General features: G+C 45.5%; 1 protein-coding gene across 1 annotated transcript in view; it reads right to left on the bottom strand.

Moving 5' to 3' along the window:
• Positions 1-236: 236 nt before the first annotated feature.
• Positions 237-19936, bottom strand: part of DYNC2H1 (dynein cytoplasmic 2 heavy chain 1) — a 1848033-nt gene continuing 1828333 nt past the window's right edge. The window contains exons 88-89 of the mRNA XM_029602426.1: positions 9390-9506; positions 237-536 (exon numbers count right to left, since the gene is read on the bottom strand). Coding sequence (XP_029458286.1) covers positions 378-536; positions 9390-9506 — 276 coding nt within the window. The 3' untranslated portion in view covers positions 237-377. The remainder of the gene's footprint in view (positions 537-9389; positions 9507-19936) is intronic.

The following is a 19936-nucleotide window of genomic DNA, read 5'->3' as shown; positions in this document are numbered from 1 at the left end:
TTTAAGTAGAAACAATTGAATGTACTAACAGAATGTACTAACAATGAAAGACTACTAATAGACATTTCAAAATAGATTCAACAAAACAACATTTTTGTTTTTTATTTTCACATGTGAAGATTTTAATCAAAATGTACAGTAGTTAGCAAAAATTAAATTACTATATAACTGTATAATTTGCATTTCTTTAAGACATTTCAAAAGTCCTTCACTTGAAAACATTCTTTCATTTTTAATTTGTTCAAGTTTAGTGACAGATTTTTCATTTTTGGTTTAGAGTCAACAACAACTTTTCTTTCTATACTTTTAGTATTACAGCAGAGAACGTGAATGCTTAAACATCCTATAGCAACTAATATATTTACTGTAGTTTCACACTATTGATTTTTTAAAAACAAAGCGGCTCCACACTGAATCCACTGATCCTGGTTGCCTCCACAAGGCACATCAATGTTTGTCACCACACGATCCCTTTCAGCACTAGTATACACTGGCAAAGATATGCACTCCTCTGGGGAATATGGACCACTGGCATTCTGTTGACAGACAAGAAATAATTTATCATTTTAAATGCTCAGTTTGTTAGGAGGCTTGTAATATCATGATAAAGCAGTGACCTGTATTATATTCTTGACTGACAAAATGTGACATATGGTAATTCATCATACACCAACGCATAATGACAAAAAATCGTTAATTTAAGAATCATTGAAAATAGAATTAAGAACAATGCACAACCACCAGTTAGTTAGTTAGTTAGTTTGTTTATTTATTTGTTTATTTATTTATTTAGTGTTTTTCTATACCGGCATTCACGATAGGTATCATATCATGCCGGTTTACAATTAACAAAGGGGTGTAAAAAGAGGATACAATAAAAAACATTAACAGGTGCGGAGGGAAAATAATATCCAAAATACACCTTGTAACATTTCAGAAGTTCATATGGAAAGTAGTACCTGATACTTCTAATTGTTAGAGCACAATTATTGAAGTGGCATTCCTGAAATTCCCTTGAGCTCTTAATAGTAGCTATTGTGCAGAAATCTCTCTCAAACTGCATCATAAAGAATGGTATCTATCATTATTGGTGTCATGAGAAATTATAATCCCAAGGTGAAGAATGCTTAATCCTACTATAAGTATATAGACCCATTCAGTATCAATCTAGCATATAACATATGAAATTAGAAATGAACAATACTGTCACTTATTAAGAAGTGACAGAATTGTTCATTTTACATATTGAAGGCACAACCCATGTTTTTGCTTTTCTCCTCTGTTTTGATTCATGAGATTAATACTTAATAAATACAGGTTATTTATTGCAACCCATATTCTTTTTTCCTTGAAGAATAGGTATACCTGAGATATCTGTGAAGCTCACTTAGAGGAGGCAATTTTCAAAGGGATTCTCTGAGAGTAATGGCTGTTTACCTGTAAAGAAAGCCCCTTTAAAAATTGACCCGGGCCCTCTGCAGGGAACAGTATATGCATTGCCAACAGCAGGGCTGGGCATGCATGGGAATTTCAGTTGGAACGCTGAAAACTGGTCTTTAAGGGGGTAATTTTGCAATTGTCCACATTAGTTTTACCTGCAGATTTTACACCAATTTTCAAAGTGAAAGTAAGCAAATGTTTTCACTTTGAAAATTAACCACACACATTTATACCTGCATGTGTGGTTTCCCAAGAAAACTTATGTGTATACTTTTGAAAACTCAAAAGTACGCATGTAAGTGCAAATCCCTCTTTTGCAATCCGAACTGTGCAAGATTCGTTCTTTTGTGGACATGTGACCTGGGGAAGAATGTTGGAATGACGATTGACTGGTTAAGGTGGAAGTTTATCACTACCATAGGCAGGAACTTAGGATGCGTGCACAGAACCACCCCATGATTAAAAAACTTAGTATAAGGTGGATATGTCACTAGGGCCTGGAGCTCATTAACTCTGCATGTCGAAGTGACTGCTACAAAAAATATGACCTTCCAAGTCAGACACCTTAACTGACAGTAGTCTAATAGCTGAAAAGAAGTTTTCATCAACTGGAGGAGTACCATGTTTAGGTTCCAAGACAAAGCAAGAGGCTGGATGGGAAGCTTTAATGAAGCAATCTCTACATGAAACAGATAACTAAAGGTTATACAGAGATGAGTTTGCCTTCTACCTGATGGTGATAAGAACCAATTACACTGAGATGAATCTACAGGGGTTAGTCTTCTGTTGAGACTCTGAAAGATGTAGAAGGTATTCAAGCAATTTTTTTGTGGATCTAGGGCCTTTCCCTCACACTAGAAGGCAAAAGTCCTCCATTTAATATCATAAGACTTCCCTCTGAAATCCTTCCTAGAGGCCAGACAAATATGAGACATACCCTCAGAGAAGTGATGGGCATTCAATGCTATCCTCTCAACATTCCAAGCTGTCAGAACTAGGGACCTGACATTGGGATGACAGTCTGTTCCCTGGTTGAATGATGACAATTGTGGAATTCCCCAACCTGATTGGTTCCTTGATGGACAAATCCCACAGGAGTGGAAACCAAATCTATCTCAGCCAATTGGGGACTATGTCTCTTCTTAGTTTAGCAGCTTTGTTACTAGAAACATTGGACAATAAGCATACAGAAGACCCCATTTCCCAATCTAGGGACCTTTCTGTTCAGAGGACACTCAAACAGATCTACCCTGGCTGTTCCCAACTTGTGGAATATATGGCTTGTTGCTCCTTTGTCCAGGGACCATTCATGTACTTTCAGGATCCGACTAGTCTGTCTTCCAGAGTATTTTTTTTGTTTGCCAGGTATGTGGTCTTTGGGAACATTCTTTGAGAAATGGCTAAGGCCTACATCTGTACAGATTGCTGATACAGGAGACATGAACCTGCTCCCCCGTTTGCTCATGGAGAACATTGCTACCTCATTGTCTGAATGAGAACAATTTCCTTGGCTAATTGATTTCTGAAAGCCTTTAGAGCATACTGTATTGTCCAGAAGCTCTCAGAAATTGATATGATATAATTTTGCCTGAGCAGACCAAAGGCTCTGGGCATGGAGCCTCTTTATACCCATACCTAGGTTGGATGAATCCATGGTTATGACAATCTTAGTTGAAGGAATTTAGAAAGAGATTCCTCAGGACAGATTGGACTGAATCAGCTTCCTTCCTTGATGCAGTGTGGTGCTGCTTGATATGATGCTTCTCCAAGAACCATCATCGAGGCCATGCTGCTAGATGCCATGAGAGTCTCCAGGATAGATTGAATCTTGGTTTGTAAGGCTGATGATGATGCTGATATCAATGCGCCAATGCTTGCAGTTCTGCAATCCAGTGCTGCTTGGATTATTCTTTCCAACTCCTCCTCAAAATCTGCCAATGCCAAATATCACATGTGAAACAGGAAAAGTGGTTACATCTTCCTGGGACACTTGAAGATTGGTAGCTGGCATCTGGGCCCTTGGAGGCTGTTGTGATTCCCAAGATTGATGCAAGGATGAGCTGTCCTCTCTGTGGATATACTTTCAGGGATTTATGATTGTAGCCTGCTCCTGAAATTGTGTATTTACATGGACTGCATTGAGCCTTCGCCCAATTGATACTCGTTGATGCTGGAACTGATGAAGCAAATTATTGTCTTTTTTAAGGTGAGAGAAACCAGATCTCCCTGGACACTACATATGCTCAGTGTAAAGAGAGATAGATGTGCCCTTGATGTCATTGAACTGCCAGTGTTCAATGTAGCTCCTGAGCCCTTCAATGCTGGTATGGTTGCCACTAATATAGATGGGCTGGACTCACTTTTCCAAAAGACATTTTCCATTAGCTCTCAGTAGGAATGACATTTTCTGGGTATCATCTTCCTGCTTATGGAACACTTTGAGCTGTCATGGTTGTCCCCCAGGCAGAGCACATATCTATCATAGGGATCTATGACAGAAATGATACATCTGCATTGAGGCCTGCTATTTAAGCTGCTGGACCTCTTCTCTTTTTGGCAAATTAGCTGAAAAATCAATGAGGTGAAAGCAAGAGACTGAGAAATTCTAACCAATGCTTCCTTGTGCACCAATACTGATGCACAGGGCTGGTAACCAAAAATTCAGAAAAACTTGAGTATGACTGAAAAATGCATGTAGTGAATGTAAGAATGGTGAAATAAGGTGAACTGAGAGGCCTCGTGATGAAAAATATACTACAAATTTACAATTTTTCTTGAGAGAAAAATAACATGATTGTTGGACTCTGCAGAAAAACAAGACCTGAAGGGGCCCCGTGTGATATCCATGACGTAGGACGGCACACACATGCTTAGTAGAGCATGTTAGGAGCTTCAGAAACCATGAAGTAGAATTCACCTTCCAGGTTCCATTGGATGATTTCACCTGACAGTGAGGTCTTCACATTCTACTTGTGTTCAGAGAAAAACACTGTCCAAACAATTCAAAATAAATAATACATTTATTTCATAGATTTAAAAAATGTGGTCAAAAGAAGTTGAGAAATGTTACCAAATGATAATCTTAACATATTACATAGGGGTAGATTTTCAAAGGGTTATGCGCGTAACCCCCGAAAACCTACCCCTGTGCGCGCCGAGCCTATTTTGCATAGGCTCGGCGGCGCGCGCAAGCCCTGGGACGCACGTATGTCTCGGAGCTTCAAGAAAGGGGTGGTCCGGGGGCGGGGCCGTGGGCATGGCGGTGGTCCGGGGGTGGGGCCGTGGGCATGGCGGCGGTCCGGGGGTGGGGCTGAGTCCTCCGGCACAGCGGCCTGTGCTGGGGGATGGCACGCCGGCAGCTGGCCGGTGCGCACAAATTACACCTGCCTCAGGCAGGTGTAACTTCGGAAACAAAGGTAAGGGGGATTTAGTTAGGGCTGGGGAGTGGGTTAGATAGGGGAAGGTGGGGGGGGGACTGAAAAAAAAGTTCCCTCCAAGGCCGCTCCGATTTTGGAGCGGCCTTGGAGGGAACGGGGAAAGCCATCATGGTTCCCCTTGGGCTCAGCGCACGCAAGATGCACAAGTGTGCACCCCCTTGCGCGCGCTGACCCTGGATTTTATAACATGCGCACGACAGCGCGCACATGTTATAAAATCAGGTGTACATTTGTGTGCGCCGGGTATCGTGCACAAATGTACCCCACACGCGCTCCTCTAAACATCTGCCCCATAGTGAATAAATGCATTTTTTTATCTCTAATGAGAGCTTTTGTATTCACAGAAGTTGTGATGTGTGGATATCCAGAACTATTGGTATCAGTAAAAACAGAATCTGTTATCAGCACAACAGATTAAGGCCTGGATTTATCAAAATGCACTAAATATCGCATGTGATAGGAAAAGGGGTGTGTTTTATGATAATAGGCAGAATTGTTGTATTTCCTACATACAACCAATGGGGGGACAATTTTTAAGCTCCTGGAGAGCCAGCCTAGCTATAAGGGTCCTTCTACAACCATGGGTGGGGGGAGAGAGAGAGAGAGAGAGAGAGAGACTAGCCATAATGCCCTCATTCTAGGTAAGTCTTTATACCTCTATATGAGGCCCACCTAGTCACTCGAGGTGAGGTTTAGGTATTAGTGTAGGGGTTAGGGGCCACTTTGACATTCAAAGTGAGACGTACAAACAGAACAGTGCTCTCTTGTGAAGATTTGATGACCTTCAGAGTGAGGAAACTCACACAAAAATGAGATTTGTGCAATGTTCTCTCAACCTAGCTTGATGGACTCTCTACCTGGGTAACATCAACAGATCTCATCTTTGTGCAGGTTGTGCAGAGGCTCTGCACATAGAAATAAGCATGTGTGATGCTGCAAGCTCTCATCACTGGAAACAACCCAGAGATATACAAAGGATGGCTATCTTGAGCTACAGAGAGGGTACAGTTGTTAAGGGAGAACGTGAAAGAAGAAAAATAGGTATTGTATTCCTAGAAGGGTGGGGCAGAGATTTAGCACTGGGAAAGTGTAATAATTGTGTTCATGTGTGTTTGATTAATAAGGGCTTTCCAGAGAAATAAAAACTCTGGAAAAAAGTGGAACAAGATAGATGCCAAGGAAGCCAGACAGAGGTAGTACAGCTGGAGGAGCTAGGGCTGGTCAGACAGGACTGTGGTGAGGACAAAATCATCATTACTGGGAGGACAGGGAAACTGAAGGATACCAGTAGGATCCATAGCTCAAGGCTGACCTCAGAGTGTCAAACTATATCCTGAAATTGCTAGCAGAAAGGTCCTGTCAGGGAAACAATGTAGCTAAGGAGAAAGGATTGGTCAGACAGGCTCAGAGTGAGGATGAAGCCATCCTGCTAGGAGACAAAGTAGAATGGAGGAAGCCTGTAGGACCCATAGCTCAAGGGCAGCCACAGCATGTCAGAGGATATTGTAGGAGGTAAAAGTCTAAGTCTGATGTGCTGAAAGCAGAGTTGCTTACCTGTAACAGGTGTTCTCCTAGGACAGCAGGATATTTGTCGTCACACTTGGGTGTCATCATCAGATGGAGCCCAGCACAGAACTTTGATCGCAAAGATTCTAGAGCTTTCAGCGTGCCCTACTGAACATGTGCAGCTGTAGTGATAACCCTGCCCCCTAGGCAGAGTCCCTCAGTCCATGCTACAGCTAATTCATGGAGAAACCAACTCTCAGGGGAGGTTGGAGGGTTTCATGAGGACTAATATCCTGCTGTCCTAGGCAAACACCTGTTATAGGTAAGCAACTCTGCTTTCTCCTAGGACAAGTAGGATGGCAGTTCTCACACATGGGTGAATGCAAAGATGCACGCTATCTGAGCAGGACAAGGTGGTAAACCACACAATGTTGGAGATCTACCTCCCTCCTTTGCCTGTGAGGCAGCCGAACCACCAAGGGCGCAAGCTGGAGAAGAGGTGGGTTCTACCAAGAAAAAGACTGAGACACAAACCCTCATGCGTAGCAGGGATGCCTGAGGCAGGGGAGTGATGCAAGTGCTAGCAGAAGCAACTGTGCATCATGGAAACAGTACAAGCAGGGTTTCTGATGAAAACAGTGGATATCGATAGGCTTCGATGGTCTCGATGGAAATCGATGTCTTGTATCCCCCGAGGGACCTGGATGTATTTGCATCGATGGATCCGAGGGAGGCATCGAGGGTTCCTTTGGAAATCTGCGTCGATGGAGTCCCGATGGACCTGGGGCAGAAATGGAGTCTCCTCCTTCCTCCTCCGATGATCTGTGGACCGGAATGGTTGGAGTCATCGGTGGCATCTATGGCTGCGTCAATGGAATCGGTGCCGTCTGTGCCGTAGGAAATGCCTCTATTAAGGCATGGAGCCTAATCAGCAAAGGCTGAAAAATGGATTGATCCGCTACCGGTACCGATGCCGGTGGCATTGTCGGAGGCTGCAGGTTCCATAAAGCCTCGACGACCGCCTGTTGGACTAAAGAAGTCACTTCCTCCCTTGAAATCGGGACAGTATCCACTGCCACCGGGGAAGGTACTGCTGGCGCTATAGGCACTTCCACGATAAGTAATGGTGGCACTTCCTCCGACACCGAGCCCGGTGGAGAGTGCTGCGGCTCCACGTGTACAGCCGGTGGAATTGGCTCTAGTACACGGACTTTCTTCGGCATCGATCCGATGGATCTGGATCCTGATGTTGATGCCTGATCATCTGTTCGATCTACAGATCGATGTCGATGTTGCTTCTTTTCTCGATGGCTCTTCGATGCCGAAGGCGATGTTATCGAGGTTGTGGACGGTGCCGGTGACGGACCGTCATCGGGTCTTTTTTCACCTCGGTGTTTAGTGTCCGAGGGAGGATTTATCCTCGGTGACGACGTCGACGACGATGATGGAATCTTTTTAAACAACTGTTCCATCTTATCTAACCAAGCACGTCTGCCCTTCGGTGTCATCTGGGCACAAGTTGGGCAAGCCCGGATGTTGTGGCCTGATCCCAGGCAGAGAACACAAACATAATGTGGTTCAGTGATAGACATAGTCTGGTTACAATCCGGACACTTTTTGAAACCCGAGGCTATGATGAAACTTTGGCCTAATAACGATCGATGACCAGCGGGAATCGACGTTAAGGTGACCGGAATCGATCAAAAAGTATCTGAAAAGGTACTCACCGAGACTATGTGGAAAGGAGACCCAATTATGAGAAAATTGTGACTGAAAATATGTGACTGGAAAGTTTTCTTCCCTGATAAATGTGAGGGAATTGTTTTTCCAGAGCTCCTGATGTGCTTTGCTACAGCAAGGCAGAAAAAAAGAGACTGAAGGGAGACCCCTGTGGCTGAGAATATCATGGCATGAGGGGCATGCTCAGTAGGCCCACAATGCTAGCCAAAGGTTTCTAGAAACTCTTGACAGAAGTTTTCCGTACCAGGGCTCCATCTGATGATGTCACCCATATGTGAGGACTATCATCCTGCTTGCCTGGGATAAGGATCAAGTCCAGGCAGCATTCGAGGAAGGTCCAGAACCAAGGCAGGGTCAAGTCCAGAAAATCAAGGCAACAGAGACAAGGGTCAATGAACAAGACTGGAAGCAAGGCAAGAACACACGAAGCAGCACACACTGGGTCACAAGGATGCCAGGTGACCAGTAGGTGAGGCAAGGCTGTGAGGTCTGAGGAACCTAAATATAGGGCTAAAGTCAGTAACGTCATCGGCAAGTGCCCTGGTCTTTCCTGCTGTGGGCTCTTTAAACCTGGGGACATTGGGCATGCACACGCCTAAGGGAATAGTAGGGAGTAGTAGTGATGGTGGGGTCCTGCCACAAAGATTAGATGTCAGTTTCCTGAGCTGAACTATCAGGCCGTCATCGAGGGTAAGTGAGACAGCTTGCAGGGTTGTCCCTCGAGCCACGGAGCATAACACACTGAAGATATCAAAACCTGGCTTCGTCAGGAATTATGATTGATAAGTAATAGAAAGTGACATTTTTCAGTTTTCAATTGCATAAGAAAATATTTTATAAAAATCACATTCTATGCAGCAATAATTATAAATTGAATGGGCACTGTAAGGGTCAGTGGCTTGGTACTGATACTTCAGTCTAGTATATGACTGCCCCACAATATTAGTATATTCTATCACTTGGTCTATGTGTTCCTTGGTGACAAGTATTTGCTTTCCACTATTCTTATGTTAGACATCTGAAAGTGGATTTTCTGGTCATTTCTGTATTATAAAGTGATAAGTATTCATTTCTAATAATAATCTTACAAATATTCATGGTAGCCCTCTTAGAATACAAGAATAACAGTGTGTTAAGATGCTAAATTGCAATGAAACTATATTCTTTATATAAAAAAATCAGAGCACAACATATTGGTATACCATTAAACTGTGAAAAAAGCAACTGTGGGGCTTAAAAATTGTAGTTCCTTTAATAATTTAGTACCTGTGGAATCCAGGCCATGTAGCAGGGAAGCACTGATGACACGCTGGGAGAGTCATGCTGGTTTTCTGAAAGTCTGTTTCCGTCAAAGCTGCAGCCTTCCAGTTGCAGGCCACTGATCTGTCATGGAAACATAAAATATTCAAGTAGATACTGAAGCTTGAAATGTCAATAATTATGTTGTATTCTAATAAAGCCCTAGACAGCTTACTGCATTGTAATCGGAGTGCTAAATAACAGGAAACTAATTAACGTAATCTGATGTGTGAGAATAGGAAATACAATTTCAATACAAAAATTATAGATGGTTAATCATGGTGAACTTCCTGGAGGCTGGAATTTGCAAATGCAAGAGAGGGTACCTGTTAATATCAGCAGTAGTGTACATACAAGTGTCCTGGCATTAGATGAAGGAAAAGTAATGACAATGGCCAAATCAACATTCATTAACAACGCCAAGAAAAGTAATACGCAATCACAAAACAGGCATGACTTCCTGCATGGAAATTTGACTTTAGCTTTTAAAGAATAGTATATGCTTTCTTTACTTCAAAAGGGAGTAATGGAAATGTGTTTTACCACACACACTAATCATCTACAAAGTATAGAGAAAATGTGGTACAATGAATAAATACAATAAGTATTCATCCTTTCTGCTGGATATATATATATACAATCAAGATGAAAGTAAAGTACAGTACACACAGTCTCTATGCTAGTCATCTTATCAAAATTATAATATTCTATAGCACTGCAAGTCAATTGAATTTGGTTTTTGTTGCACTTCCCAGCCTCAGCCTGCTCACATTTCTCTCCTGTCCACGAGCTCCGGGCTCTCCGACGCCACAGCCAGTTCGCGGCGTCCCCGGTTCCCCCGTGCTCAGTCTCCTGTCCAGGCCTCATGGCGGGGCTCGGAGTCCTCCGTGGCGTCAGCCCTGCTCCTAGGTGGGCGCGCGGACCGCCCAGCCTCTTAAAGGGCCAGGGGCAGATCCCACCTCCGCGGCGCGCCCTGATTGATGGCTGCATTAAAGGAAGTGGTCTGACAACACTTCCTCGCCTTGGCAATCGGGTCGCACACTCTGGTGTCTCTAGTTTGCCTGTTCCAGTGTCTCTTATTCCAGCGTCTCCTGTGTCTCCTGTTCCAGCATCTTCTGTTCCTTCGTCTCTCCATCCCTGGTACTACCCTTCGGACTGATCTCACGGTACTGACCTTTGATCGCTCCTGACTACTCCTGTTTGCTGCCCGGACCTGACCTCTGCCTGTTCACTGACTACTCCTGATTGCTGCCTGGAACCGACTTCTGCCTACTCCTGATCGCTGCCTGGAACTTGACCTCTGCCTGACCTGATTACTTCCGGTTTGACTACAGGTACTGACCCCTGCTTTGGCTGACCTTTCTGGACTGATACTCTGGCCTTGATCCTCACTATCCACTTGGACACTCTCTTCTGGCCTCCTGCAACCTCTGGACATTTCTGCTTTGACATTGACTGTGCACCCTTGTTCGTGGTGGGCATTCGTAGTGGGCACTCCCCTGTGCTTCCTCTCTCGGAAACCCTGCGAGGCCCACCTAAGACCAGGCGGCCTGGGTAACCAAGGGCTCAACCTGAGGGAACCCCTGGTTGCTATTGGCGAAGCTTCAGCTAGCCTCTGTCTCCTCCTGTGCTCCGCCTCCTGGTGGCAGGCGCTCTCCAGGTCTGACCAGAGGGCCATACCAATCCTGCACCAGGCCATGGGTCCACTTCTAGTGCAACAGTTTGCCAAGGCCATGGACTCGGCAGAGTTTCCCACCTTGCAGGCCATCCCTGGCCTAACTGCTCATGTCTGAGAACAACAACAAGCCTTGGAAGCATTGACTTCATCCGTGGCGAGACTACGGTCTCAACTTGAGGATTCTGTTATGGCCAACTCAAGAGGTTGGACTCAAACACTGCCTCCACGAGCATCACTGGCCCTTCCAGCTCCACCCCATTTTAATGGGGATCTGCGCCTCTGCCAAGGCTTCCTCAACCAATGTTTTATGCAATTCGCACTACAGCCTGCATTGTTTCCAAGTGAAACCATCAAGATCACCTTCATCCTCTCATGCCTTCAGGGGAAAGCCCTGGCATGGGCTTCCCCACTTTGCGAGCATTCTGATGACATCCTCCTTCACCTCTCCCACTTCATCTCTGTTTTCAAGCGAGGATCCCAGCTGACAGGCGGTTGTGGGTCACCAACTTCTCCACCTCCGTCAAGGCTCGCATTTGCTCACCAAATTCACAATGGAATTCAGGACATTAGCCACGGAACTGGGGCAAGTGGCAACTTCATTCTGGACGATATTGTCACACTACTCCAGATTCCGCGTCAACCTCTGGAAATACCTCTCCGCATTGCATCAATCCAGGGAGAGCATCTTCCTGTACGCATTACTCATCGCATCGTAGCCTTCCGCCTCTCCGTGGGAACCCTCCATGAAGAAGAGATATCTCTGTACGTCCTGAAGCGTTCTACACATCCGGTTATCCTAGGACTTCCTTGCCTCCAGGTACACGGAATTCACTTTGACTGGCAATCCCTGCAGTTAATCCAGTAGGGACCCCAGTTCCAGAACCGCTGTCTGCAACAGGTTTCTCCAGCGGTCACTGTTCTGAACTCTACAACCTTTACCAGTTACCTGCTCCGTATTCTGACTTCAAGGATGTCTTCTCCAAACACAATGCTGACATCCTGCCTCCAGTCCGAGAATTTAGTTGCCCCATTGAGCTCCTATACTAGGTACCATGCCTTCCAAAGGCAGAACCTACCCTCTCTTGCTACCAGAAACTCAGGCAATGTCTGAGTATATTAAGGAGAATCTGAATAAAGGATTCATAAGACCCTCCGATTCCCCAGCAGGAGCCGGAGTCTTCTTCGTGAAGAAGAAAGATGGCAGTTTACGTCCTTGCATTGACTACCATGGGCCAAACGTCATGATTCGCAAGGATCGTTATCTTCTGCCACTCATTAGCGAACTCTTTGATCGCCTACAAGGTGCCCAGATCTTACTAAGCTAGATCTCCGAGGGGCATACAATCTTGTACGGATCCAGCCAAAGGATATCTGGAAGACCGCTTTCAATACAAGAGACGGCCACTACGAGTACGTAGTGATGCCTTTCGAACATTGTAATGCACCTGCGGTCTTTCAGTGCTTGATGAATGAGATCTTCCGGGACTTACTATATTCATTTGTTGTGGTATATCTAGAGGATACACTGATCTTTTCCAAGGACCTGAAGTCCCACCACTCACATGTTCAAACAGTCCTCCATCATCTCAGAGGCAATTGTCTCTATGCAAAATTAGAGAAGTGTATCTTCGAACAGACTCATCTTCCATTTCTGGGCTACATTATTTCCAATCTTGGTTTCACCATGGAACCTGAGAAACTCCAAGGAATTCGAGATTGGCCCCAACCAGTAAGCCTCCGTGCCTTACAAAGATTCCTTGGATTTACAAACTATTACAGGAACTTAATCGCTAACTACTCCATGCTAGATGCTCCACTCACGGCCATGACTAGGAAAGGTAGTAACCTTCAAGTTTGGAGTCCCAAGGCTCAATCTGCTTTCCACGCCTTGAAAGAGGCCTTCTGCACCAGACCTTGTCTATACCACCCCGATCTTAATCGTCCTTTTGTAGTTGAATTTGACGCCTCCACCATTGGAGCAGGGGCAGTCCTGAGCCAATATTCCTCGAAGGGGGTCTTAGGACCCTGCTCCTTCTACTCTCACAAGTTTTCCCCCACAGAGCAAAACTACACGATTGGGGTTCGAGAGCTCTTAGCTGTGAAATTGGCCCTTCAAGAATGGCACCCCCTGGTTAGAAGGAGCACAGCATAAATTCACGATCTTTACAGACCGCAAGAACCTCGAACACTTAAAGGAAGCTCAGTTATTAAACCTCAGACAGGCCCGCTGGGCGTTGATTTTTGAGCGTTTTAACTTTGAACTCCGCTACCGTCCTGCAGCAAAGAACACCCGAGCGCATGCTCTCTCTCGCTCTCTCGAGCCAGAAGATACGCCTGAAACTCCTAGACACATCATCGACCCAGCCTGCATAACCCTTGCGGTCACCAACACGGTGCCAGCCGGGAAGACGGTGGTTCCACGCCATCTCCGAGAGCGTGTCCTCCGCTGGGCCCATGACTCAAAGTTGGCTGACAATCCCGGCTGGGCTCGGACCCTTGAGATGTTAAGAAGACATTACTGGTGGCCTAACATGGTTAAGGACTCCCATAGTTATGTGGACTCATGTCCCATCTGTGCACAACAAAAACCTCCGACTGGCCATCCTTGGGGACTCCTCCAACTTCTATCGGCTCCCACTGAACCCTGGTCAAGCATCTCTACTGATTTCATCGTTGATCTGCCTCCATTAAAGGGCAACACGGTCATCTTAGTTACTATCGACCGCTTTTCAAAAATGGCCCACTTCGTTCCACTACAGAGCCTCCCTTCAGCTCCTGAACTGGCAAAACTCTTTCTGCTTAATGTCTTCCGCTTACATGGATTACCCAACGAGATCGTTTCCGATCATGGGCCACAGTTCGCTGCCAAGTACTGGAAGTCTCAGTGTAGAAAATTTGATATCACTCTGAATCTGACTTCGGCCTACCATCCTCAAGCGAATGGCCAGGCTGAGAGGACAAACCGCTCTCTGAAGACATTCCTAAGACTGTACGTCAATGATCAGCAGGATAACTGGGGTGACCTCTTGCCATAGGCTGTTATCCCACAATACCCACGTCACCTCTGCCAACGACGTCTCTCCCTTCTCCATAGTATTCGGTCGCCGGCCATGCCTGCCTCCACCAGTGCCACTTTCTGTACCATCACCTGCAGCCCAGTCCACGGCACAGATGATTCGCCGTTTATGGAATCAGGTCAAGGAGAGACTGGGTCAGGCCGCCGAGAAAGCCAAACGCTTCACTAATGCTCACAGTCATACTGCACCTCTGTTCCAGCCAGGCCAGAAAGTTTGGCTCAGCACAAAACATATTAAGTTATGCCTGCCCTCACAACGACTGGCTCTCAGGTTCATTGGACCATTTCCAATCATTCGACGTATAGGAGCAGTCACATACCAGCTGCAGATTCCCACGTCAATGGGAATCCACAACACATTCCATGTTTCCTTACTGAAACCATTGGTCTTAACCTGGCCTTCTTGAAGGTCTCCTGCTCCTTCCCAGCTCACCGCTGAACCTGAAGACGTCCTCCAGGTAAAGGAGGTTCTTGACGTCCGGCGTAGAAGTTGTCATTGGAAAAACCTCATGTCGTGGGAGGGCTTTGGTCCGGAAGAGAACTCCTGGGAGCCCTCCCACCACATCTATGACAAAGACTGCCTCGCGGAGTTCCACAGGTCCCATCCTGACAAGCCCAGGCCGGTAAGGGGGAGGCCTAGAAGGGGGATACTGTTGCACTTCCCGGCCGCGTCCACTCCGCGGCCAGGCCTGCTCACCTTTCTCTCCCGTCCACGAGCTCCGGGCTCTCCCACACCGCAGCCAGTTCGCAGCGTCACTGGCTCCTAAAAAAACCAAACGCCTCTCCATCAGACCCAGCGAACTTTCGACCAATCGCAAACCTACCTCTCACAGCCAAATTAATGGAGAAAACTAGAGATGTGAATCGTGTCCTCGATCGTCTTAACGATCGATTTCGGCGGAGGGGGAGGGAATCGTATTGTTGCCGTTTGGGGGGGTAAAATATCGTGAAAAATCGAAAAAACGTAAAATCGCAAAACCAGCACATTAAAACCCCCTAAAACCCACCCCCGACCCTTTAAATTAAATCCCCCACCCTCCCGAACCCCCCCCCAAATGACTTAAATAACCTGCGGGTCCAGTGGCGGTCCGGAACGGCAGCGGTCCGGAACGGGCTCCTGCTACTGAATCTTGTTGTCTTCAGCCGGCGCCATTTTCCAAAATGGCGCCGAAAAATGGCGGCGGCCATAGACGAACACGATTGGACGGCAGGAGGTCCTTCCGGACCCCTGCTGGACTTTTGGCAAGTCTTGTGGGGGTCAGGAGGCCCCCCCCAAGCTGGCCAAAAGTTCCTGGAGGTCCAGCGGGGGTCAGGGAGCGATTTCCCGCCGCGAATCGTTTTCGTACGGAAAATGGCACCGGCAGGAGATCGACTGCAGGAGGTCGTTCAGCGAGGCGCCGGAACCCTCCTTATTCTTCTAGATCTATCCGCTGCCTTTGATACGGTAAAACACACCATACTTATAGACCAACTAGCCAACATAGGTATCAAAGGCTCAGCTCTCAGCTGGTTTCAGTCCTTCCTAAGCAACAGATTCTATAAAGTCAGGATAAACAAGGAATCGCTTCCAGTTCTTTCAGATCAAGGAGTCCCTCAAGGATCTTCACTCTCACCCACCCTCTTCAATATCTATCTCCTCCCTCTTTGCCACCTGCTCTCAAACCTCAAGCTTATCCATTACCTCTACGCAGATGACATCCAAATCCTTATCCCGATTTCAGAATCCCTTCAAAAAACGATCAGCTACTGGAATGACTGTCTACAGCCAATTAAAGAAGCCTCAATTTAGCATTGAATGCCAACAAAACCGAAATGCTCATTATCTCCCAAGATCCCCTCACCATCTCTTCAAGCTCCTCTCAACCAAACTCAATTAGCAAGTTCTCACCAGACGTCAGGGATCTTGGAGCCTGGCTAGACAACAATCTAAACCTAAAAAAGTTTGTAAACAATACCGCAAAGGACTGCTTTTACAAACTGCAAGTCCTCAGAAAGCTAAAACCCCTCCTTCACTTCTCTGACTTCCGGCTAGTACTTCAATCCATCATACTATCTAAGCTCGATTATTGCAACTCCCTCCTTCTCGGTCTACCCTCAAATACCATCAAACCCTTACAAATGGTTCAAAACGCCGCTGCCAGAATACTTACAAACTCTAATAAAAGAGATCACATCACTCCAATCCTTCGTAACCTACATTGGCTTCCTATTAACCACAGGATCCTCTATAAAGTGCTCACAATTATTCACAAAGCAACATACAATCTTGCTCCGATCATGTTAAGCACCCAACTCCAACCTCATACTTCATCCAGACCAATTAGAAGCACATACAAAGGCACATTGCAAGCCCCACAGGTAAAATCATCACTGAGCAAAAGAGCACTATCTTCAGGAGGCCCCCACCAATGGAATGCGCTCCCCCCAGATCTAAGACTAGAACCAAGTCATCAGGAGTTCAAAAAAAAGCTAAAAACATGGCTTTTCCGTCAAGCCTTCCCAGACATCTAATGCTACCTAATCAAGTCTTTTAACCCAAATCATGGGTTATCTCACTGTTTTTCCTATTACGATTTTTTTTCAACTGTACCTTAATTTTTGAGCTCTTTCATCTTTCGTATTTATACTGTACTCACACTCCATTTACTCTATCTCTTTTATATTTATTTTCTATATAATATTTATTTCTATATTACTATGTTTAATTGGTTATCTATTCTATTTGTTCCATCATTATTGTTAGTTCTATTGTTACCTGTTTTATTGTTCAACTGTTCTATGTAAAGCCCACTACTCTTTTTGGGCATTTAAAAGTTGTATGTAAACCGGATTGATTTGTAGTTCCTACAAGAAATTCGGTCTATAAAAATTAAAAATAAATAAATAAATAAATAAATAATAATTTTCAAAAGGAATTATGGGGCGGATTTTAAGAGCCCTGCTCGCGTAAATCCGCCCGGATTTACGCGAGCATGGCCCTGCGTGCCGGTGCGCCTATTTTACATAGGCCTACCGGCGAGCGCAGAGCCCCGGGACTCGCGTAAGTCCCGGGGTTTTCCGAGGGGGGCGTGTCGGGGGCGGGCCCGATCCGCGCGGCGTTTTCGGGGCGGGACGTAGCGTTTCGGGGTCGGGCCCGGGGGTGTGGCCGTGCCCTCCGGACCCGCCCCCAGGTCACGTCCCGGCGCGCTAGCGGCCCGCTGGCGCTCGGGGATTTACGTCTCCCTCCGGGAGGCGTAAATCCCCCGACAAAGGTAAGGGGGGGGGTTTAGACAGGGCCGGGGGGGTGGGTTAGATAGGGGAAGGGAGGGGAAGGTGAGGGGAGGGAACGGAGGTAGGCTGCGCGGCTCGGCGTGCGCCGGCTATACGGAATTGGTAGCCTTGCGCGCACCGATCCAGGATTTTAGCGGCTACGCGCGTATCTACTAAAATCCAGCGTACTTTTGTTGGCGCCTGATGCGCCAACAAAAGTACGCCAAATCGCGCTTTTTGAAAATCTACCCCTATGTGCGTAAATATAACTACTATTGTAGCAATTTTCAAAAGCTATTTACTCGAGTAAAGCGCATTTACGAGTAAATCCCATTTTTTCTCAAGTAAATGGTTTTTAAAATCAGTCCCTAAGTGCATAAATTGACTTTTGAAAATTGCTTTTACGTGTTCAAATCCTTTGAAAATTCACTCCACATGGCTAAATTTTCAAAGAATTTAAATGTATTAATGGGCTTTTGAAAGTCGCTACAATATGTGATGCTTTTACATGCATAATTCCTTTGAAAATTCACTCCTAAACCTTTTTCAACTCTCTGTGCAAAAACCAGAGGGTTTCCAAGGGAGAACAAACAACAGAGAACAAAAAATGGAACAGATATATCTTACATTCTTTCATATGGTTTATTACCTGAATATCCATTGTGCTGACTACCAGATACAATCAGTTACTCTGAAAATGAATCAGGAGAATAATACATGGCAGAACAGGGAGGATTCTAAACTCGAGAAAAGTAAATTATCAAGTAAGAATTAATTTCTCTTTCCTCTTCATCAAGCCAGACAAGTCCAGATGTATGGGATGTACTAAGTTAAGGCTCTTCTGGGTGGTACACTGTGAACTCTGCTCTCAACACTTTTAAACCAAAGGAAGCCCACTCCCTTGCTGGAAGGTTGAGATAATAGTTCTTTGAAGAAGTATGCAAGGAAGGCCAGGTCGCTACTTTGCAAATCTCCAAAGATGACACCAGGTTAAGTTCTGCCCAAGAAGCCGCCTGCTCCCTGGTAGAGTACGCACTCAATTTCTTGTGAAGCGGCACTCCCTTGGATACATAAACCTCCCCTATCATTTGAAAGAGCTATTGAAGCTTTCAAAGCTGCTCCGCCCTTTCTAAAACGACAAATCAGAATAAAGTTATGCTCTGAGGTTCTGAAACTATTAGTGATCTTTAAATAATGCAGAAGAACTTTCTTAATATCTAAACAATGAAATTGACCTGAGCCCCACTGAAAGGAAGGGAGACATATCATCCTGTAAGATGAAAATTGTGAAACCACCTTAGCGAGTAATGAAGGAACCATGTGAATCTTCACCGCCTTGTCTGAAAAACTCAAAAATGGGCTCCTTACAAAACAGAGTCTGCAGTTCTGAAATTCATATTGGTGTTACATTGGCCACCCTCCAGTCTTCAGATACAATGGATGATTTTAATGATAGGTTACAAATTTTTACTAATAGATCTGAAATTTCATTTTTGAGTTCCTTCAGATGCCTGGGATGACCTTCCAGAGGAAGTGGTGAAGACCAAAACTGTGAAGTATTTCAAAGGGGCGTGGGATAAATACTGTGGATCCAAAAAGTCTAGAGGATGTGAATGAAGACAAGAGGCATGGGGGTGGCTTGAGGGAATGTTGGCTACTACCTGGAGATGAATATCCTTATTCAATAATGCAACTCCAACATTGCTCTATGCTTCAACGGCAAGAAGAAATGTGGAAAAAAGGATTTGCAACCACATAAAAGCAGGGGAGTAGCTTGCTTGTTACGGCGGTTACTACCCCAAACAAAAAAAATACCTGATACTTCACTTTCAACGCAAATCCAGCATAGCTCTCTGCTTCAACGGCAGGGGAGAAAATTTTTGACAATTCACGCATATCCAGCATAGCTCTCTGCTTCAACGGCAGGGGAGGAAATTTTTGACAATTCATGCATATCCAGCATAGCCCTCTGCTTCAACAGCAGGGGAGGAAATTTTTGACACTTCACACATATCCAGCATAGCTCTCTGCTTCAATGGCAGGGGAGGACATTTTTGACAATTCACGCATATCCAGCATAGCCCTCTGCTTCTACGGCAGGGAAGGAAATTTTGTCAATTCACGCATATCCAGCATAGCCCTCTGCTTCAACGGCAGGGGAGCAAGTGTGATATTTCACTTTCAATGCAAAGCCAGCATAGCTCTCTGCTTCAATGGCAGGGGAGGAAGTTTGACACTTCACGCATATCCAGCATAGCCCTCTGCTTCAACGGCAGGGGAGCAAGTGTGATATTTCACTTTCAATGCAAAGCCAGCATAGCTCTCTGCTTCAACGGCAGGGGAGGAAGTTTGACACTTCACGCATATCCAGCATAGCCCTCTGCTTCAACGGCAGGGGAGCAAGACTGATACTTCACTTTCAATGCATAGCCAGCATGGTTCTCTGCTTCAACGGCAGGGGGGAATGAAGAAAGGTGGATCTATATTCAGGCAACAATCAACAAGGACTGA

Source organism: Rhinatrema bivittatum, chromosome 5 (assembly GCF_901001135.1).
Source record: "Rhinatrema bivittatum chromosome 5, aRhiBiv1.1, whole genome shotgun sequence".
In the NCBI taxonomy this organism is placed as follows: domain Eukaryota; kingdom Metazoa; phylum Chordata; class Amphibia; order Gymnophiona; family Rhinatrematidae; genus Rhinatrema; species Rhinatrema bivittatum.
Note: the sequence above shows the minus strand (reverse complement) of the source record. Positions and strands in the feature narration are given on the sequence as shown.